This window comes from Oncorhynchus tshawytscha, linkage group LG03 (genome assembly GCF_018296145.1).
Source record: "Oncorhynchus tshawytscha isolate Ot180627B linkage group LG03, Otsh_v2.0, whole genome shotgun sequence".
Taxonomy (NCBI): domain Eukaryota; kingdom Metazoa; phylum Chordata; class Actinopteri; order Salmoniformes; family Salmonidae; genus Oncorhynchus; species Oncorhynchus tshawytscha.
In genome coordinates, this window is record NC_056431.1 from 79,251,438 (window position 1) to 79,273,937 (window position 22,500).

At 48.5% G+C, this 22,500-nt stretch overlaps 1 protein-coding gene across 2 annotated transcripts in view; it reads left to right on the forward strand.

The window, feature by feature from the left end:
* The window catches only part of LOC112246167 (neuropilin-2), a 320,170-nt gene that overhangs the window by 248,257 nt on the left and 49,413 nt on the right, over positions 1 to 22,500 (forward strand). For both annotated transcript variants that reach the window (XM_042320049.1, XM_042320048.1), the window contains exons 14-16: positions 1,070 to 1,344; positions 3,512 to 3,608; positions 15,038 to 15,070. In XM_042320049.1, coding sequence (XP_042175983.1) covers positions 1,070 to 1,344; positions 3,512 to 3,608; positions 15,038 to 15,070 — 405 coding nt within the window. The remainder of the gene's footprint in view (positions 1 to 1,069; positions 1,345 to 3,511; positions 3,609 to 15,037; positions 15,071 to 22,500) is intronic.

Consider the following 22,500-nt stretch of genomic DNA (forward strand, 5'->3'; position numbering starts at 1 on the left):
CCATCCACAGTCCTACAGACATATCATTTATCCACTGTACCATCCACATTCCTTCACAGTCCTACAGACATATCATTTATCCACTGTACCATCCACAGTCCTACAGACATATCATTTATCCACTGTACCATCCACAGTCCTACAGACATATCATTTATCCACTGTACTATCCACAGTCCTACATACATATAATTTATCCACTGTACCATCCACAGTCCTACAGACATATCATTTATCCACTGTACCATCCACAGTCCTACAGACATATCATTTATCCACTGTACCATCCACAGTCCTACAGACATATCATTTATCCACTGTACCATCCACATTCCTACAGACATATCATTTATCCACTGTACCATCCACAGTCCTACAGACATATCATTTATCCACTGTACCATCCACAGTCCACAGACATATCATTTATCCACTGTACACAGTCCTACAGACATATAATTTATCCACTGTACCATCCACAGTCCTACAGACATATCATTTATCCACTGTACCATCCACAGTCCTACAGACATATCATTTATCCACTGTACCATCCACATTCCTACAGACATATCATTTATCCACTGTACCATCCACAGTCCTACAGACATATCATTTATGCACTGTACCATCCACAGTCCTACAGACATATCATTTATCCACTGTACCATCCACAGTCCTACAGACATATAATTTATCCACTGTACCATCCACAGTCCTACAGACATATCATTTATCCACTGTACCATCCACAGTCCTACAGACATATCATTTATCCACTGTACCATCCACATTCCTTCACAGTCCTACAGACATATCATTTATCCACTGTACCATCCACAGTCCTACAGACATATCATTTATCCACTGTACCATCCACAGTCCTACAGACGTATCATTTATCCACTGTACCGTCCATTGAATCCGCCGTGTCGTCTCAGACAACATCAATACAAACATTGTGGATAACTGTTATTGCACCACCTGCTTCATGAATGATATCAGTCCCTTTATCTGAATCAATCAATCAATCTGTTTTACTGTCTCTGGTTTCTCTATGTTCCTTCAGACGTGGGTAACTTCCTCCACATCGAGGCCAGCCCCAGGACAGAGAGGCAGCGAGCCCGTCTGGTGAGCCCCGCTGTGGGGCCTGAGAGGGGGCCGCTGTGCCTGCTCTTCAACTACCAGCTCCAGGGGCCCGAGAACCAGGGGCTGGGGTCCCTCAGGATCCTCCTCAGAGACAACGACCGGGAGGAGACTCTTCTCTGGGCACTCGGAGGAGACCAGGGGCCCGTGTGGAAGGAGGGACGCACCATTCTGCCCCAGTCACCCAAAGAGTACCAGGTACACAGACATTGATCAACCCAACAGAAACTCCCCAACCCAGTGGGTAAAATCAAATTTAAATCAAATGTATTTATATAGCCCTTTGTACATCAGCTGATATCTCAAAGTGCTGTACAGAAACCCAGCCTAAAACCCCAAACAGCAAGCAATGCAGGTGTAGAAGCACGGTGGCTAGGAAAAACTCCCTAGAAAGGCCAAAACCTAGGAAGAAACCTAGAGAGGAACCAGGCTATGTGGGGTGGCCAGTCCTCTTCTGGCTGTGCCGGGTGGAGATTATAACAGAACATGGCCAAGATGTTCAAATGTTCATAAATGATCAGCATGTTCGAATAATAAGAAGGCAGAACAGTTGAAACTGGAGCAGCAGCACGGCCAGGTGGACTGGGGACAGCAAGGAGTCATCATGTCAGGTAATCCTGGGGCATGGTCCTAGGGCTCAGGTCCTCCGAGAGAGAGAAGGAGAGAATTAGAGAACGCACACTTAGATTCACACAGGACACCGAATAGGACAGGAGAAGTACTCCAGATATAACAAACTGACCCCAGCCCCCCGACACATAAACTACTGCAGCATAAATACTGGAGGCTGAGTCAGGAGGGGTCAGGAGACACTGTGGACCCATCCGAGGACACCCCCGGACAGGGCCAAACAGGAAGGATATAACCCCACCCACTTTGCCAAAGCACAGCCCCCACACCACTAGAGGGTAAAACTGGTTGAAATGAAATTACTATCAGAGAACCAATTGTGGTTGTAAACTGGTTGTAAAGCCATTTCAAACTGACAAGGTATGACCCAACTAACTAAAGCTCTAGTAACAATTTATCTCTGCATAACTGTCAGTGAGGGTCATTCTTTCTCACGTTCCTCTCCTCTCTGCTCCTCCCCCTCCTTTCCTCTCCTCTCCTCTCCTCTCCGCTCCTCCCTCTCCTTTCCTCTCCTCTCCTCTCCTCCCTCTCCTTTCCTCTCCTCTCCTTTCCTCTCATTCTCCTCCCTCTCCTTTCCTCTCATTCTCCTCTCCTCTCTGCTCCTCTCTGCCCCTCTCCTTTCCTCTCCTCTCCTTTCCTCTCATTCTCCTCTCCGCTCCTCCGTCTCCTTTCCCTCTCCGCTCCTCTCTGCTCCTCTTCACTCCTCTCACGCTCCGCTCCTCTCTGCTCCTCTCCGCTCCTCTCACGCTCCGCTCCTCTCTGCTCCGCTCCTTTCCCGCTCCTTCTCCTCTCCGCTCCTCTCTGCTCCGCTCCTCTCCTCTCCTTTCCTCTCCTCTCCTCTCCGCTCCTTCTCTGCTCCGCTCCGCTCCTCTCTGCCCTCTCCTCTCCTCTCCTCTCCTCTCCTCTCCTCTCCTCTCCTCTCCCTCTCCCTCCTCTCCTCTCCTCTCCTCTCCTCTCCTCTCTGCTCCTCTCCGCTCCTCCCCCGCTCCTCCCTCTCCTCTCTGCTCCTCTCTGCTCCTCTCTGCTCCGCTCCTCTCTTCTCCTCTCCTCCCACTCTCCGCTCCTCTTTTCTCCTCTCCTCTCACATCCTCTCCTCTTCACTCCTCTCACGCTCCCCTCCTCTCTGCTCCTCTCCTCTCCGCTCCTCTCTGCTCCTCTCTGCTCCTCTGCTCCTCTCCTTCTTCTCCTCTCCTCCCTCTCCTCTCCTCTCACATCCTCTCCTCTTCACTCCTCTCACGCTCCGCTCCTCTCTTTCTCCGCTCTGCTCCTCTCCGCTCCTCTCTTCTCTGCTCTGCTCCTCTCTGCTCCTCTCCTCTTCTCTCCGCTCTGCTCCTCTCCGCTCCTCCCTCTCCTTTCCTCTCCGCTCCTCCGTCTCCTTTCCTCTTCACTCCTCTCACGCTCCTCTCCTCTTCTCTCCGCTCTGCTCCTCTCCGCTCCTCCCTCTCCTTTCCTCTCTGCTCCTCTCCGCTCCTCCGTCTCCTTTCCTCTCTGCTCCTCTATCTCCTTTCCTCTCTGCTCCTCTCATGCTCCGCTCCTCTCCTCTCCTCTCCTCTCCTCTCCTCTCTCTCCTCTCCTCTCCTCTCCTCTCCTCTCCTCTCCTCTCCTCTCCTCTCCTCTCCTCTCCTCTCCTCTCTGCTCCTCTACTCCCTCTCCTCTCCTCTCACATCCTCTCCTCTTCACTCCTCTCACGCTCCTCTCCTCTTCCTCTCCTCTTCTCTCTGCTCCTCTTTGTCAGGTGGTGATTGAGGGTTACTTTGAGCACGGAAACAGAGGACACATCTGGATAGACAACATTCACATGAGCTCTAGTACAGAGCTGGAACAGTGCACACGTAAGTCCTCCACACCTAACCCTAAACCTCACTGCTCTGTCTGTCTGGGAGGGGCAGGCTGGCTGAAGTACAGCAAAGCACAGTCAGAGAACCAGACAGTCAGAGAACCAGACAGTCAGAGAACTAGACAGTCAGAGGACCCATGCCAAATATTTTATATCTCCTGAGGGGGACTAGGTTTTGTCGTGCCCTCTTCACAACCGTCTTGGTGTGTTTGGACCATGTTAGTTTGTTGGTGATGTGGACGCCAAGGAACTTGAAGCTCTCAACCTGCTCCATTACAGCACCCATCGATGAGAATGGGGGCGTGGCTCTGTCCTCTTTTTCCTGTAGTCCACAATCATCTCCTTTGTCTTGATCACGTTGAGGGAGAGGTTGTTGTCCTGGCACACCCGACCAGGTCTCTGACCTCCTCCCTATAGGCTGTCTCATTGTTGTCGGTGATCAGGCCAACCACTGTTGTCACATCAGCAAACTTAATGATTGTGTTGGAGCGGTGTTTGGCCATGCAGTTGTGGGTGAACAGGGAGTACAGGAGGGGACTAAGTACACACCTTGAGGGGCCCCAGTGTTGAGGATCATCGTGGCAGATGTGTTGTTGCCTACCCTTAGTCAATGATGTGTTATTGCCTACCCTTAGTCAATGAACAGCATTCTCAAATAAGTATTCCTTTTGTCCAGGTGGGAAAGGGCAGGGTGTAGTGCGATTGAGATTGTATCATTTGTGGATCTGTTGAGGCGGTATGCGAATTGGAGTGTGTCTAGGGTTTCTGGGAGGATGCTGTTGATGTGAGCCATGACCAGCCTTTCAAAGCACTTCATGGCTACAGACGTGAGAACTAATCATTTAGACATGTTACCTTCTTTTCCTTGGGCCTTGGGACTATGGTGGCCTGCTTAAAACATGTTGGTATTACAGACTCAGTCAGGGAGTGGTTGGTCCGTGCATGCTTTGAGTACACGTCCTGGTAATCCGTCTGGCCCAACGGCTTTGTGAATGTTGACCTGTTTAAAGGTCTTGTTCACATCGGCTACCGAGAGCGTGATCACACAGTCGTTCAGAACAGCTGGTGCTCTCATGCATGGTTCAGTGTTGCTTGTCTCGAAGGGAGCATGGAAGACATTTAGCTCGTCTGGTAGTCTACCACTCTCTCTCTACCTTTCTCCCTTTCTCTCTCTCTCTTACTCTCCCTTTCTCTCTCCTCTCTCTCTCTCTCTCTCTCTCTCTCTCTCTCTCTCACTCTCTCACTCTCTTTCTCTCTCCCTCTTTCTCCTTCTCTCTCCCTCTCTTTCCCCTTTTCTCTCTCTTTCTCTCTCCTCTCTCGCTCTCCCTCTTTCTCTTAATTAAATTCAAAGGGGCTTTATTGACATGGCAAATGTTCAAGTAAAATAAGCAATAAACAAAAAAACAACAAAATAAATAAATCAGACATTAAAACCCTAAAGTCGATGTCCACGCATGGGGAAATCTAAATCTGCCAGTTCAAGCCAGAGATATCTGGGGGTGATGCATCTCATCAGTGCAAGCCAGATATATCTGGGGGTGATGCATCTCATCAGTTTAAGCCAGAGATATCTGGGGGAGATGCATCTCATCAGTTTAAGCCAGAGATATCTGGGGGTGATGCATCTCATCAGTTTAAGCCAGAGATATCTGGGGGGGATGCATCTCATCAGTTTAAGCCAGAGATATCTGGGGGTGATGCATCTCATCAGTTTAAGCCAGAGATATCTGGAGGGATGCATATAATCAGTTTAAGCCAGTGATATCTGGGGGGGATGTATCTCATCAGTTTAAGCCAGAGATATCTGGGGGGATGCATCTCATCAGTTTAAGCCAGATATATCTGGGGTTGATAAATCTAATCAGTTTAAGCCAGAGATATCTGGGGGGCTGCATCTCATCAGTTTAAGCCAGAGATATCTGGGGTTGATGCATCTCATCAGTTTAAGACAGATATATCTGGGGTTGATCAATCTCATCAGTTTAAGCCAGAAATATCTGGGGGATGCATCTCATCAGTTTAAGCCAGAAATATCTGGGGGTGCAACTCAATTTAAGCCAGAGATATCTGGGGGTGCATCCCATCAGTTTAAGCCAGAGATATCTGGGGTTGATGCATCTCATCAGTTTAAGCCAGAGATATCTGGGGGGGATGCATCTCATCAGTTTAAGCCAGAGATATCTGGGGGGATGCATCTCATCAGTTTAAGACAGAGATATCTGGGGTTGAAGCATCTCATCAGTTTAAGCCAGAGATATCTGGGGGAGATGCATCTCATCAGTTTAAGCCAGAGATATCTGGGGTTGATGCATCTCATCAGTTTAAGCCAGACATATCTGGAGGGGATGCATCTCATCAGTTTAAGCCAGAGATATCTGGGGGGGTGCATCTCATCAGTTTAAGCCAGAAATATTTGGGGGATGCATCTCATCAGTTTAAGCCAGATATATCTGGGGTTGATGCATCTCATCAGTTTAAGCCAGAGAGATCTGGGGGGATGAATCTCATCAGTTTAAGCCAGAGATATCTGGGGGGATGCATCTCATCAGTTTAAGCCAGAGATATCTGGGGGGATGCATCTCATCAGTTTAAACCAGAGATATCTGGGGGATGCATCTCATCAGTTTAAGCCAGAGTTATCTGGGGGGTGCATCTCATCAGTTTAAGACAGAGATATCTGGGGGATGCATATAATCAGTTTAAGCCAGATATATCTGGGGGGATGATATCTCATCAGTTTAAGCCAGAGATATCTGGGGGATGCATCTCATCAGTTTAAGCCAAATCTAATCAGTTTAAGCCAGAGATATCTGGGGGGAAGCCATCTATCTGGGGTTGATGCATGCCAGAGAGATCTGGGGGATGCATCTCATCAGTTTAAGCCAGAGATATCAGTTTAAGCCAGAGATATCTGGGGTTGTTTAAGCCAGAGATATCTGGGGTTGATGCATCTCATCAGTTTAAGCCAGACATATCTGGAGGGGATCTAATCAGTTTAAGCCATCTGGGGTTGAGCATCTCATCAGTTTAAGCCAGAGAGAGATATCTGGGGGATGCATCTCATCAGTTTAAGCCAGATATATCTGGGGTTGATAAATCTAATCAGTTTAAGTATCTGGGGGATGCATCTCATCAGTTTAAGCCAGATATATCTGGGGTTGATAAATCTAATCAGTTTAAGCCAGAGATATCTGGGGGGGTGCATCTCATCCCACTGCATCCATCTTGATGGAAGATGGAAAGATGAGACTCTCGTCAGTTGTTTTTCTCTAGGCCCACAGGCCTCACAAGACTCGTTTGAAGGTCCCCAGTGCTGAAAAAATGTGTGGAGGTAAAGTACATATGGAGTTTACTGCAAAATATTAAATACATGTAAAAATAAATGTTTCCTGATCTTTCTTATATCGCTCAGATACTTCAGAACAAACTTACTTTAGATTTTTTCCTTTACATTTTTAGGTTATATTTCATTGTTGTTTCTGATCCACTGGTTGACCTTTTCTTGTGGCAGCAGGACATTTTTCTGATAGGACACTGGGCTATTTTGCTTAATAGATACAGGAGTTTTTCCAACTTTGATTTGTGTTTCATTTCTTTGTGGATCTGTGTAATTTAAGGGAAATATGTGTCTCTAATACGGTCATACATTTTGCAGGAAGGTTAGAAAGTGCAGCTCAGTTTCCACCTCATTTTGTGGACAGTGGCAACATATCCTGCCCTCTGTTGAGAGCCAGGTTTGCCTCTCTCAATAACAAGGCTATGCTCACTGAGTCTGTACATAGTTACGTTTTTTGTGAGTTTGGGTCAGTCACGATGGTCATGTTTTCTGCCGCTGTGTCCTCTCTGTTTAGGGTCAGTCACGGTGGTCATGTTTTCTGCCACTGTGTACTCTCTGTTTAGGGTCAGTCACGGTGGTCATGTTTTCTGCCACTGTGTCCTCTCTGTTTAGGGTCAGTCACGATGGTCATGTTTTCTGCCACTGTGTCCTCTCTGTTTAGGGTCAGTCACGATGGTCATGTTTTCTGCCACTGTGTCCTCTCTGTTTAGGGTCAGTCACGGTGGTCATGTTTTCTGCCACTGTGTACTCTCTGTTTAGGGTCAGTCACGGTGGTCAGGTATTCTGTCACTGTGTACTCTCTGTTTAGGGCCAAATAGCATTCTAGTTTGATCTGTTTTTGCTTGATTCTTTCCAATGTGTCAAATAATGATCTTTTTGTTTTCTCATGACTTGGTTGGGTCTAATTGTGTTGCTGTCCTGGGGAGTTTCTTTGTGATGGAAGGGTTGGGCATCGCTTTCCTTGTGGAATTTAACAGCTCTTTTCTGGACTTATATAATTCTGCTCTACGTGCATTATTTGGGGGTTTTGCTTTGTACTCTGGGGATACTTGGGGGTTTGTTGTTATTTGTGAATTATTGGTTGGTGAGTGGATCCCAGACCTCATAGCCATAGAGAGTAATGTAACTTCAATGTACAACACTTCAATGCCATACAACTCTGCTTCCGTGGCCTCCACCTGCTCTTAAACGCTAGTAAAACCAAATGCATGCTTTTCAACCGTTCGCTGCCTGCACCCGCACGCCTGACTAGCATCACCACCCTGGATGGTTCAGACCTAGAATATGTGGACATCTATAAGTACCTAGGTGTCTGGCTAGACTGTAAACTCTCCTTCCAGACTCATATCAAACATCTCCAATCTAAAATCAAATCTAGAGTCGGCTTTCTATTCCGCAACAAAGCCTCCTTCACTCACGCCGCCAAACTTACCCTCGTAAAACTGACTATCCTACCGATCCTCGACTTCGGCGATGTCATCTACAAAATGGCTTCCAACACTCTACTCAGCAAACTGGATGCAGTATATCACAGTGCCATCCGTTTTGTCACCAAAGCACCTTACACCACCCACCACTGCGACCTGTATGCTCTAGTCGGCTGGCCCTCGCTACATGTTCATCTCCAGACCCACTGGTTCCAGGTCATCTACAAGTCTATGCTAGGTAAAGCTCCGCCTTATCTCTGGTCACGATGGCAACACCCATCCGTAGCACGCGCTCCAGCAGGTGTATCTCACTGATCATCCCTAAAGCCAACACCTCATTTGGCCGCCTTTCGTTCCAGTTCTCTGCTGTCTGTGACTGGAACGAATTGCAAAAATCTCTGAAGTTGGAGAATTTTATCTCCCTCACCAACTTCAAACATCTGCTATCTGAGCAGCTAACCGATCGCTGCAGCTGTACATAGTCCATCTGTAAATAGCCCACCCAATCTATCTACCTCATTCCCATACTGTTTTTATTTTATTTACTTTGCTGCTCTTTTGCACACCAGTATCTCTACCTGCACATGTTCATCTGATCATTTATCACTCCAGTGTTAATCTGTTAAATTGTAATTATTCACTCCTATGGCCTATTTATTGCCTCATCCTCATGCCTTTTGCACACAATGTATATAGATTCTTTTTTTTCCTACTGTGTTATTGACTTGTTAATTGTTTACTCCATGTGTAACTCTGTGTTGTCTGTTCACACTGCTATGCTTTATCTTGGCCAGGTCGCAGTTGCAAATGAGAACTTGTTCTCAACTGGCCTACCTGGTTAAATAAAGGTGTTCTCAACTAGCCTACCTGGTTAAATAAAGGTGTTCTCAACTAGCCTACCTGGTTAAATAAAGGTGTTCTCAACTAGCCTACCTGGTTAAATAAAGGTGTTCTCAACTAGCCTACCTGGTTAAATAAAGGTGTTCTCAACTAGCCTACCTGGTTAAATAAAGGTGTTCTCAACTAGCCTACCTGGTTAAATAAAGGTGTTCTCAACTAGCCTACCTGGTTAAATAAAGGTGTTCTCAACTAGCCTACCTGGTTAAATAAAGGTGTTCTCAACTAGCCTACCTGGTTAAATAAAGGTGAAATAAAAAAATAAAAAAACTGATTTAAGTATTTTTAGCCAGATCCTAATTGGTATGTTGAATTTTATGTTCCTTTTGATGGCATAGAATGCCCTTCTTGCCTTGTCTCTCAGATCGTTCACAGCTTTGTGGAAGTTACCTGTGGCGCTGATGTTTAGGCCGAGATAGGTGTAATTCTGGGAGTCTCCCTGGTCTGGGAGGGTGTCTCCCTGTTCTGGGAGGGTGTCTCGCTGGTCTGGGAGCGTGTCTCCCTGTTCTGGGAGGGTGTCTCGCTGGTCTGGGAGGGTGTCTCCCTGTTCTGGGAGGGTGTCTCGTTGGTCTGGGAGGGTGTCTCGCTGGTCTGGGAGGGTGTCTCCCTGGTCTGGGAGGGTGTCTCCCTAGTCTGGGAGGGTGTCTATTGTTCCTATGTGAGGTGCTTGGGCTCTCTCTCTCACACACACACTCTCTCACGATCTCTCTCCCTTTCTCTCACACTCTCTGTCAAGTTCACACCGGAGAAGAAGGAAAGATCTACTAGAAAGTAGGCCACACAACGCCCCTGGGCTTCCATCCTAATCTATGTTTCAATTCATCCTTCTTCCTCTCCTCCTTCTCTTCTCTCTCTCATCCTTCTATTCCTCCTCTCCTCCCTCTCTCCACCTTCTCTCCTCCTTCTCTTCCTTCTCTCCCTCTTCTCCCTCTCCCCCTTCTCTCCTCCCTCTTATTCCTCTCCTCCTTCTCTTCTCCCTCTCCTCCTTTCCTCCTTTTCTCCTCCTATTCCTCTTCTCCCTCTCTTCCTTCTCTCCTCCTCCTCCTCTTCTCCATCTCCCCCTTCTCTCCTCCCTCTCTCCTTCCTCTCCTCCATCTCTCCTTCCTCTCCTCCATCTCTCCTCCTTCTCTTCCCTCTCCTCATTCTCTTCTCCCTCTCATCTTTTTTTTGGTAAATAGAGAGGAGACTGCTGTCAGAAGAAATTACTAGACAGACTCACTCCCTGCCAGATGCAGTACAGGAGGGTTAATTATTGACACGGACATCAGGCAACCCAGTCAGTCAGTCAGCCTGCCAAGAGAACCCCCCTGTCTCTGTCTCTGTCTCTGTCTCTGTCTCTGCTGGTTAATTTTCTCAACATTCCATAAGTCCAACCGTTCTGATTAAGCCTTCTATGTTCCTTCTATGTTCCCTCAGCCCCCCCCCATCTTCGTCTCTCCTCTCAGTCTCATCTCCCTCTCTCCTCTCAGTCTCATCTCCCTCTCTCCTCTCAGTCTCATCTCCCTCTCTCCTCTCAGTCTCATCTCCCTCTCTCCTCCTCTCAGTCTCACCTTCTCCTCTCAGTCTCATCTCCCTCTCTCTCTCAGTCTCATCTCCCTCTCTCCTCTCAGTCTCATCTCCCTCTCTCCTCTCAGTCTCATCTCCCTCTCTCCTCTCAGTCTCATCTCCCTCTCTCCTCTCAGTCTCATCTCCCTCTCTCCTCTCAGTCTCATCTCCCTCTCTCCTCTCAGTCTCATCTCCCTCTCTCCTCTCAGTCTCATCTCCTCTCTCTCTCTCTCCTCTCAGTCTCATCTCCCTCTCTCCTCTCAGTCTCTCTCCCTCTCTCCTCTCAGTCTCATCTCCCTCTCTCCTCTCAGTCTCATCTCATCTCCCTCTCTCCTCTCAGTCTCATCTCCTCTCTCTCTCCTCTCAGTCTCATCTCCCTCTCTCATCTCCCTCTCTCCTCTCAGTCTCATCTCCCTCTCTCATCTCCCTCTCTCCTCTCAGTCTCATCTCCCTCTCTCATCTCCCTCTCTCCTCTCAGTCTCACCTCCCTCTCTCATCTCCCTCTCTCCTCTCAGTCTCATTTCCTTCTCTCCTCTGTCTCACCTCCTCTCTCATCTCCCTCTCTCCTCTCAGTCTCATCTCCCTCTCTCATCTCCCTCTCTCCCTCTCAGTCTCATCTCCCTCTCTCCTCTCAGTCTCATCTCCCTCTCTCCTCTCAGTCTCATCTCCTTCTCTCCTCTCAGTCTCGCCTCCCTCTCTCCTCTCAGTCTCATCTCCCTCTCTCCACTCAGTCTCATCTCCCTCTCTCCACTCAGTCTCATCTCCCTCTCTCCTCTCAGTCTCATCTCCCTCTCTCCGCTCAGTCTCATCTCCCTCTCTCCTCCCTCAGTCTCATCTCCCTCTCTCCTCTCAGTCTCATCTCCCTCTCTCCTCTCAGTCTCATCTCCCTCTCTCCTCTCAGTCTCATCTCCATCTCTCCTCTCAGTCTCATCTCCCTCTCTCCTCTCAGTCTCATCTCCCTCTCTCCTCTCAGTCTCATCTCCCTCTCTCCTCTCAGTCTCATCTCCCTCTCTCCTCTCCCTCTCTCCTCTCAGTCTCATCTCCCTCTCTCCTCTCAGTCTCATCTCCCTCTCTCCTCTCAGTCTCATATCCTTCTCTCCTCTCAGTTTCACCTCCCTCTCTCCTCTCAGTCTCATCTCCCTCTCTCCACTCAGTCTCATCTCCCTCTCTCCTCTCAGTCTCATCTCCCTCTCTCCTCTCAGTCTCATCTCCCTCTCTCCTCTCAGTCTCATCTCCCTCTCTCCTCTCAGTCTCATCTCCCTCTCTCCTCTCAGTCTCATCTCCCTCTCTCCTCTCAGTCTCATCTCCCTCTCTCCTCTCAGTCTCATCTCCCTCTCTCCTCTCAGTCTCATCTCCCTCTCTCCTCTCAGTCTCATCTCCCTCTCTCCTCTCAGTCTCATCTCCTTCTCTCCTCTCAGTCTCACCTCCCTCTCTCATCTCCCTCTCTCCTCTCAGTCTCATCTCCCTCTCTCTCCCTCTCTCGTCTCAGTCTCATCTCCTTCTCTCATCTCCCTCTCTCCTGCCAGTCTCATCTCCCTCTCTCATCTCCCTCTCTCCTCTCAGTCTCACCTCCCTCTCTCATCTCCCTCTCTCCTCTCAGTCTCATCTCCTTCTCTCATCTCCCTCTCTCCTCTCAGTCTCATCTCCTCTCTCATCTCCCTCTCTCTCTCTCAGTCTCATCTCCCTCCCTCATCTCCCTCTCTCCTCTCAGTCTCACCTCCCTCTCTCTCATCTCCCTCTCTCCTCTCACTCTCATCTCCTTCTCTCCTCTCAGTCTCACCTCCCTCTCTCATCTCCCTCTCTTCTCAGTCTCATCTCCCTCTCTCATCTCCCTCTCTCCTCTCAGTCTCATCTCCCTCTCTCCTCTCAGTCTCATCTCCCTCTCTCCTCTCAGTCTCATCTCCCTCTCTCCTCTCAGTCTCATCTCCCTCTCCTCTCAGTCTCATCTCCATCTCTCCTCTCAGTCTCATCTCCCTCTCTCCTCTCAGTCTCATCTCCCTCTCTCCTCTCAGTCTCATCTCCCTCTCTCCTCTCAGTCTCATCTCCCTCTCTCCTCTCCCTCTCTCCTCTCAGTCTCATCTCCCTCTCTCCTCTCAGTCTCATCTCCCTCTCTCCTCTCAGTCTCATATCCTTCTCTCCTCTCAGTTTCACCTCCCTCTCTCCTCTCAGTCTCATCTCCCTCTCTCCACTCAGTCTCATCTCCTCTCTCCTCTCAGTCTCATCTCCCTCTCTCCTCTCAGTCTCATCTCCCTCTCTCCTCTCAGTCTCATCTCCCTCTCTCCTCTCAGTCTCATCTCCCTCTCTCCTCTCAGTCTCATCTCCCTCTCTCCTCTCAGTCTCATCTCCCTCTCTCCTCTCAGTCTCATCTCCCTCTCTCCTCTCAGTCTCATCTCCCTCTCTCCTCTCAGTCTCATCTCCCTCTCTCCTCTCAGTCTCATCTCCTTCTCTCCTCTCAGTCTCACCTCCCTCTCTCATCTCCCTCTCTCCTCTCAGTCTCATCTCCCTCTCTCATCTCCCTCTCTCGTCTCAGTCTCATCTCCTTCTCTCATCTCCCTCTCTCCTGCCAGTCTCATCTCCCTCTCTCATCTCCCTCTCTCCTCTCAGTCTCACCTCCCTCTCTCATCTCCCTCTCTCCTCTCAGTCTCATCTCCTTCTCTCATCTCCCTCTCTCCTCTCAGTCTCATCTCCCTCTCTCATCTCCCTCTCTCCTCTCAGTCTCATCTCCCTCTCTCATCTCCCTCTCTCCTCTCAGTCTCACCTCCCTCTCTCATCTCCCTCTCTCCTCTCACTCTCATCTCCTTCTCTCCTCTCAGTCTCACCTCCCTCTCTCATCTCCCTCTCTCCTCTCAGTCTCATCTCCCTCTCTCATCTCCCTCTCTCCTCTCAGTCTCATCTCCCTCTCTCCTCTCAATCTCATCTCCCTCTCTCCTCTCAGTCTCATCTCCTTCTCTCCTCTCAGTCTCACCTCCCTCTCTCCTCTCAGTCTCATCTCCCTCTCTCCACTCAGTCTCATCTCCCTCTCTCCTCTCAGTCTCATCTCCCTCTCTCCTCTCAGTCTCATCTCCCTCTCTCCTCTCAGTCTCATCTCCATCTCTCCTCTCAGTCTCATCTCCCTCTCTCCTCTCAGTCTCATCTCCCTCTCTCCTCTCAGGCTCATCTCCATCTCTCCTCTCTCAGTCTCATCTCCCTCTCATCTCCTCTCAGTCTCATCTCCCTCTCTCCTCTCAGTCTCATCTCCCTCTCTCCTCTCAGTCTCATCTCCCTCTCTCTCTCTCTCTCTCTCAGTCTCATCTCCCTCTCTCCTCTCAGTCTCATCTCCCTCTCTCCTCTCAGTCTCATCTCCTTCTCTCCTCTCAGTCTCACCTCCCTCTCTCATCTCCCTCTCTCCTCTCAGTCTCATCTCCTTCTCTCATCTCCCTCTCTCCTCTCAGTCTCATCTCCCTCTCTCATCTCCCTCTCTCCTCTCAGTCTCATCTCCCTCTCTCATCTCCCTCTCTCCTCTCAGTCTCACCTCCCTCTCTCATCTCCCTCTCTCCTCTCACTCTCATCTCCTTCTCTCCTCTCAGTCTCACCTCCTCTCTCATCTCCCTCTCTCTTCTCAGTCTCATCTCCCTCTCTCATCTCCCTCTCTCCTCTCAGTCTCATCTCCCTCTCTCCTCTCAGTCTCATCTCCCTCTCTCCTCTCAGTCTCATCTCCTTCTCTCCTCTCAGTCTCACCTCCCTCTCTCCTCTCAGTCTCATCTCCCTCTCTCCACTCAGTCTCATCTCCCTCTCTCCGCTCAGTCTCATCTCCTCTCTCCTCTCAGTCTCATCTCTCCTCTCTCCTCTCAGTCTCATCTCCATCTCTCCTCTCAGTCTCATCTCCATCTCTCCTCTCAGTCTCATCTCCCTCTCTCCTCTCAGTCTCATCTCCCTCTCTCCTCTCAGTCTCATCTCCATCTCTCCTCTCAGTCTCATCTCCCTCTCTCTTCTCAGTCTAATCTTCCTCTCTTAGCGAGTCTGGGAGCCATTAGTTCACCCTTATAATACTCACTAAAACACGGCTAACACACTGAGGAAGAATGCCTGTCTGTCCTCTCCTTACCTGATTCCCACTGGGGCCAGTAATTGTTGACGAGTGTCATTCATTACATGCATACCATCATCTGTCCATTTGATTTCTTTATTTGTTTATTTATTTGATTAATAAAAATGTGTTCCTTCTTTTATCTCTTCCAGAGCCCTTCGCTGCATTCCCTCCAGACATGACTGGTGAGTTGTCCTCGTCTTTGACTACTTCCTGTTTCCTGTGCGAACATTTGTCTACTTCCCGTCTGAATGTTTGTTGCTTTCTGCTTATTTCTCCGTCCAGCTTGCAGTGCACTCTGGTCCATGGACACACATTTAACTGATTCTATTACCTGATTTAATTTTACCTGGTTATATTTGGTGTCGAACTACACTGAGTGTACAAAACATTAGGAACACCTTCCAAACATTGCGTTGCACCTGCTTTCAACCTCAGAACAGCCTCAATCCTTTGGGGCATTGACTCCACAAGGTGTCAAAAGCGTTCCACAGGGATGCTGGTCCATGTTGACTCCAATGCTTCTCACAGTTGTTTCAAGTTGGCTGGATGTCCTTTGGGTGGTTGACCATTCATGATACACACAGGAAACTGTTGAGTGTGAAAAACACAGCGGCGTTGCAGTTCTTGACTCAAACCGGTGCACCTAGTACCTACTACCGTACCCCGTTCAAAGGTACCTACTACCGTACCCCGTTCAAAGGTACCTACTACCAGACCCTGTTCAAAGGCACCTACTACCATACCCTGTTCAAAGGCACCTACTACCATACCCTGTTCAAAGGTACCTACTACCGTACCCGTTCAAAGGTACCTACTACCGTACCCCGTTCAAAGGTACCTACTACCGTACCCCGTTCAAAGGTACCTCCCACCGTACCCCGTTCAAAGGTACCTACTACCGTACCCCGTTCAAAGGTACCTACTACCGTACCCCGTTCAAAGGCACCTACTACCGTACCCCGTTCAAAGGTACCTACTACCGTACCCCGTTCAAAGGTACCTACTACCATACCCCGTTCAAAGGTACCTACTACCGTACCCCGTTCAAAGGCACCTACTACCAGACCCCGTTCAAAGGTACCTACTACCAGACCCTGTTCAAAGGTACCTACTACCAGACCCTGTTCAAAGGCACCTACTACCGTACCCCGTTCAAAGGTACCTACTACCAGACCCGTTCAAAGGTACCTACTACCAGACCCTGTTCAAAGGTACCTACTACCAGACCCTGTTCAAAGGCACCTACTACCATACCCTGTTCAAAGGCACCTACTACCAGACCCTGTTCAAAGGCACCTACTACCAGACCCTGTTCAAAGGTACCTACTACCAGACCCTGTTCAAAGGCACCTACTACCAGACCCTGTTCAAAGGCACCTACTACCAGACCCTGTTCAAAGGCACCTACTACCATACCCTGTTCAAAGGCACCTACTACCGTACCCCGTTCAAAGGTACCTACTACCAGACCCTGTTCAAAGGCACCTACTACCATACCCTGTTCAAAGGCACCTACTACCATACCCTGTTCAAAGGCACCTAATACCCTACCCTGTTCAAAGGCACCTACTACCAGACCCCTGTTCAAAGGCACCTACTACCATACCCTGTTCAAAGGCACCTACTACCATACCCTGTTCAAAGGCACCTACTACCGTACCCCGTTCAAAGGCACCTACTACCATACCCTGTTCAAAGGCACCTACTACCATACCCTGTTCAAAGACACCTACAACCATACCCTGTTCAAAGGCACCTACCACCATACCCTGTTCAAAGGTACCTACTACCCTACCCTGTTCAAAGGTACCTACTACCATACCCTGTTCAAAGGCACCTACTACCATACCCTGTTCAAAGGCAGCTACTACCATACCCTGTTCAAAGGTACCTACCACCATACCCTGTTCAAAGGCACCTACAACCATACCCTGTTCAAAGGCACCTACAACCATACCCTGTTCAAAGGCACCTACAACCATACCCTGTTCAAAGGCACCTACTACCATACCCTGTTCAAAGGTACCTACTACCATACCCTGTTCAAAGGCACCTACTACCATACCCTGTTCAAAGGCACCTACAACCATACCCTGTTCAACGGCACCTACTACCATACCCTGTTCAAAGGTACCTACTACCATACCCTGTTCAAAGGTACCTACTACCATACCCTGTTCAAAGGTACCTACTACCATACCCTGTTCAAAGGCACCTACTACCATACCCTGTTCAACGGCACCTACTACCATACCCTGTTCAAAGGTACCTACTACCATACCCTGTTCAAAGGCACCTACTACCATACCCTGTTCAAAGGCACTTCAATATTTTGTCTTGCCCATTCACCCTCTTCAAGAGTCTCCCTCCTCTCTTCTATTCTACACGGAGTCTCCCTCCTCTCTTCAAGAGTCTCCCTCCTCCCTCCTATTCTACAAGGAGTCTCCCTCCTCTCTTCAAGAGTCTCCCTCCTCCCTTCTATTCTACACGGAGTCTCCCTCCTCTCTTCAAGAGTCTCCCTCCTCCTCCTATTCTCTTCAAGAGTCTCCCTCCTCCTCTCTTCAAGAGAGTCTCCCTCCTCTCTTCTATTCTACACAGAGTCTCCCCCCCTCCTCCTCTCTTCTATTCTAGAGTCTCCCTCCTCTCTTCTATCTTCAAGAGAGTCTCCCTCCCTCCTCTCTTCTATTCTACACAGAGTCTCCCTCCTCCCTCCTCTCTTCTATTCTACACAGAGTCTCCCCCTCCCTCCTCTCTTCTATTCTACACAGAGTCTCCCCCTCCCTCCTCTCTTCTATTCTACACAGAGTCTCCCCCCTCCCTCCTCTCTTCTATTCTACACAGAGTCTCCCTCCTCCCTCCTCTCTTCAAGAGGCTTATTCTACGGGAATGAAATGTGGAGTCAGTTATAAGAGTTAATCCTCCTAAATGGCACCATATTCCCCATCGGGCTCTGGTCTATAGTAGTACCACTATATGGGGAATAGGGCTCTGGTCTATAGTAGTACCACTATATAGGGAATAGGGCTCTGGTCTATAGTAGTGCACTATATAGGGAATAGGGCTCTGGTCTATAGTAGTACCACTATATGGGGAATAGGGCTCTGGTCTATAGTAGTACCACTATATGGGGAATAGGGCTCTGGTCTATAGTAGTACCACTATATAGGGAATAGGGCTCTGGTCTATAGTAGTACCACTATATAGGGACTAGGGCTCTGTTCTAAAGTAGTACCACTATATAGGGAATAGGACTCTGGTCTATAGTAGTACCACTATATAGGGAATAGGGCTCTGTTCTAAAGTAGTACCACTATATATGGAATAGGGCTCTGGTCTATAGTAATTCCACTATATAGGGAATAGGGTTCTAGTCTATAGTAGTGCACTATATAGGGAATAGGGCTCTGGTCTATAGTAGTGCACTATACAGGGTATAGGGCTCTGGTCTATAGTAGTGCACTATATAGGGAATAGGGCTCTGGTCTATAGTAGTGCACTATATAGGGAATAGGGCTCTGGTCTAAAGTAGTGCACTATATAGGGAATAGGGCTCTGGTCTAAAGTAGTGCCCTATATAGGGAATAGGGCTCTGGTCTATAGTAGTGCACTATGTAGGGAATAGGGCTCTGGTCTAAAGTAGTGCACTATATAGGGAATAGGGCTCTGGTCTAAAGTAGTGCACTTTATATGGAATAGGGCTCTGGTCTATAGTAGTGCACTATATAGGGAATAGGGCTCTGGTCTATAGTAGTGCACTATATAGGGAATAGGGCTCTGGTCTAAAGTAGTGCACTATATAGGGAATAGGGCTCTGGTCTAAAGTAGTGCACTTTATATGGAATAGGGCTCTGGTCTATAGTAGTGCACTATATAGGGAATAGGGCTCTGGTCTAAAGTAGTGCACTAAATAGGGAATAGGGCTCTGGTCAATAGTAGTACCACTATATAGGGAATAGGACTCTGGTCTATAGTAGTGCACTATATAGGGAACAGGGCTCTGGTCTAAAGTAGTGCACTATATAGGGAATAGGGCTCTGGTTTAAAGTAGTGCACTATATAGGGAATAGGGTGCCATTTGGAACGCATCCTCTGTGTTATTCTGTGGAGGATGAGTGTGAGATGCGAGATTTGACTGGACTTGTGTGTTTGGCTGTCGGGGTCTTGGGGTGGTTTCCATGTAGATGTTTGACTTGAGTTAGAAAAGACTGGCAGACAATCATGAATGTAAGAAAACCAGAGAATCTGAATGTGACCACTCGCTAACTGTCCCTCTGGAGAGCTAACTGTCCCGCTAGAGAGCTAACTGTCCCCCTGCTCTCTCCCAGAGTTAACTGTTCCGCTAGAAAGCTAACTGTCCAGCTAGAGAGCTAACTGTCCCGCTCGAGAGCTAACTGTCCCTCTAGAGAGCTAATTGTCCCTCTAGAGAGCTAACTGTCCCGCTAGAGAGCTAACTGTCCCGCTAGAGAGCTAACTGTCCCACTAGAGAGCTAACTGTCCCCTAGAGAGCTAACTGTCCCGCTAGAGAGCTAACTGTCCCCCTGCTCTCTCCCAGAGCTAACTGTCCCACTGCTCTCTCCCAGAGCTAACTGTCCCCCTGCTCTCTCCCAGAGCTAACTGTCCCCATGCTCTCTCCCAGAGCTAACTGTCCCACTGCCTCTCCCAGAGCTAACTGTCCCCAGAGCTAACTGTCCCACTGCTCTCTCCCAGAGCTAACTGTCTCCCTGCTCTCTCCCAGAGCTAACTGTCCCACTGCTCTCTCCCAGAGCTAACTGTCTCCCTGCTCTCTCCCAGAGCTAACTGTCTCCCTGCTCTCTCCCAGAGCTAACTGTCTCCCTGCTCTCTCCCAGAGCTAACTGTCCCACTGCTCTCTCCCAGAGCTAACTGTCTCCCTGCTCTCTCCCAGAGCTAACTGTCTCCCTGCTCTCTCCCAGAGCTAACTGTCTCCCTGCTCTCTCCCAGAGCTAACTGTCTCCACTGCTCTCTCCCAGAGCTAACTGTCTCCCTGCTCTCTCCCAGAGCTAACTGTCTCCCTGCTCTCTCCCAGAGCTAACTGTCTCCCTGCTCTCTCCCAGAGCTAACTGTCTCCCTGCTCTCTCCCAGATCTAACTGTCCCACTGCTCTCTCTTCTGTCTTTCATTCAAACAGAAGAGCTGAGAAGAGGTCAGAAATGGTCTTAGAAATATTGCTTTGGTCTATGATAACACCTGCAAAGCTCTGGTCTACTATGATAACACCTGCAAAGCTCTGGTCTACTATGATAACACCTGTAAAGCTCTGGTCTACTATGATAACACCTGCAAAGCTCTGGTCTACGATAACACCTGCAAAGCTCTGGTCTATGAAAACACCTGCAAAGCTCTGGTCTACGATAACACCTGCAAAGCTCTGGTCTATGATAACACCTGCAAAGCTCTGGTCTACGATAACACCTGCAAAGCTCTGGTCTATGATAACACCTGCAAAGCTCTGGTCTACTATGATAACACCTGCAAAGCTCTGGTCTATGATAACACCTGCAGCGCTCTGGTCTATGATAACACCTGCAGCGCTCTGGTCTATGATAACACCTGCAAAGCTCTGGTCTACGATAACACCTGCAAAGCTCTGGTTTAATATGATAACACCTGCAAAGCTCTGGTCTACTATGGTAACACCTGTAAAGCTCTGGTCTACTATGATAACACCTGCAAAGCTCTGGTTTAACATGATAACACCTGCAACGCTCTGGTCTACTACGATAACACCTACAAAGCTCTGGTCTACTATGGTAACACCTGTAAAGCTCTGGTCTACTATGATAACACCTGCAAAGCTCTGGTTTAATATGATAACACCTGCAAAGCTCTGGTCTACTAAGATAACACCTGTAAAGCTCTGGTCTACGATAACACCTGCAGCGCTCTGGTCTACTACGATAACACCTGCAGTGCTCTGGTCTACTACGATAACACCTGCAAAGCTCTGGTTTATAATAACACCTGCAAAGCTCTGGTCTACTATGATAACACCTGTAAAGCTCTGGTCTACTACGATAACACCTGCAACGCTCTGGTCTACTACGATAACACCTGCAGCGCTCTGGTCTACGATAACACCTGCAACGCTCTGGTCTACTATGATAACACCTGCAAAGCTCTGGTCTACTACGATAACACCTGCAAAGCTCTGGTCTATGATAACACCTGCAAAACTCTGGTCTACTATGATAACACCTGCAAAACTCTGGTCTACTATGATAACACCTGCAAAGCTCTGGTCTACGATGATAACACCTGCAAAGCTCTGGTCTACGATGATAACACCTGCAAAGCTCTGGTCTATGATAACACCTGCAAAGCTCTGGTCTATGATAACACCTGCAAAGCTCTGGTCTACTATGATAAAACCTGCAAAGCTCTGGTCTACTATCATAACACCTGCAAAGCTCTGGTCCACTATGATAACACCTGCAAAGCTCTGGTCTACGATAACACATGCAAAGCTCTGGTCCACTATGATAACACCTGCAAAGCTCTGGTCTACGATAACACCTGCAAAGCTCTGGTCTATGATAACACCTGCAAAGGTCTGGTCTATGATAACACCTGCAGCGCTCTGGTCTACTACGATAACACCTGCAAAGCTCTGGTTTATAATAACACCTGCAAAGCTCTGGTCTACTATGATAACACCTGTAAAGCTCTGGTCTACTACGATAACACCTGCAACGCTCTGGTCTACTACGATAACACCTGCAGCGCTCTGGTCTACGATAACACCTGCAACGCTCTGGTCTACTATGATAACACCTGCAAAACTCTGGTCTACTATGATAACACCTGCAAAGCTCTGGTCTATGATGATAACACCTGCAAAGCTCTGGTCTATGATAACACCTGCAAAGCTCTGGTCTATGATAACACCTGCAAAGCTCTGGTCTACTATGATAACACCTGCAAAGCTCTGGTCTACTATCATAACACCTGCAAAGCTCTGGTCCACTATGATAACACCTGCAAAGCTCTGGTCTACGATAACACCTGCAAAGCTCTGGTCTACGATAACACCTGCAAAGCTCTGGTCCACTATGATAACACCTGCAAAGTTCTGGTCTACGATAACACCTGTAAAGCTCTGGTCTACGATAACACCTGCAAAGCTCTGGTCCACTATGATAACACCTGCAAAGCTCTGGTCTACGATAACACCTGTAAAGCTCTGGTCTATGATAACACCTGCAAAGCTCTGGTCTACGATAACACGTGCAAAGCTCTGGTCCACTATGATAACACCTGCAAAGCTCTGCAAAACTCTGGTCCACTATGATAACACCTGCAAAGCTCTGGTCTATGATAACACCTGCAGTGCTCTGGTCTATGATAACACCTGCAAAGCTCTGGTCTACTACGATAACACCTGCAAAGCTCTGGTCTACTATGATAACACCTGTAAAGCTCTGGTCTATGATAACACCTGCAAAGCTCTGTTCTACTATGATAACACCTGCAAAGCTCTGGTCTACGATAACACCTGCAAAGCTCTGTTCTACTATGATAACACCTGCAAAGCTCCGGTCTACTATGATAACACCTGGAAAGCTCTGGTCTACTATAACACCTGCAAAGCTCTGGTC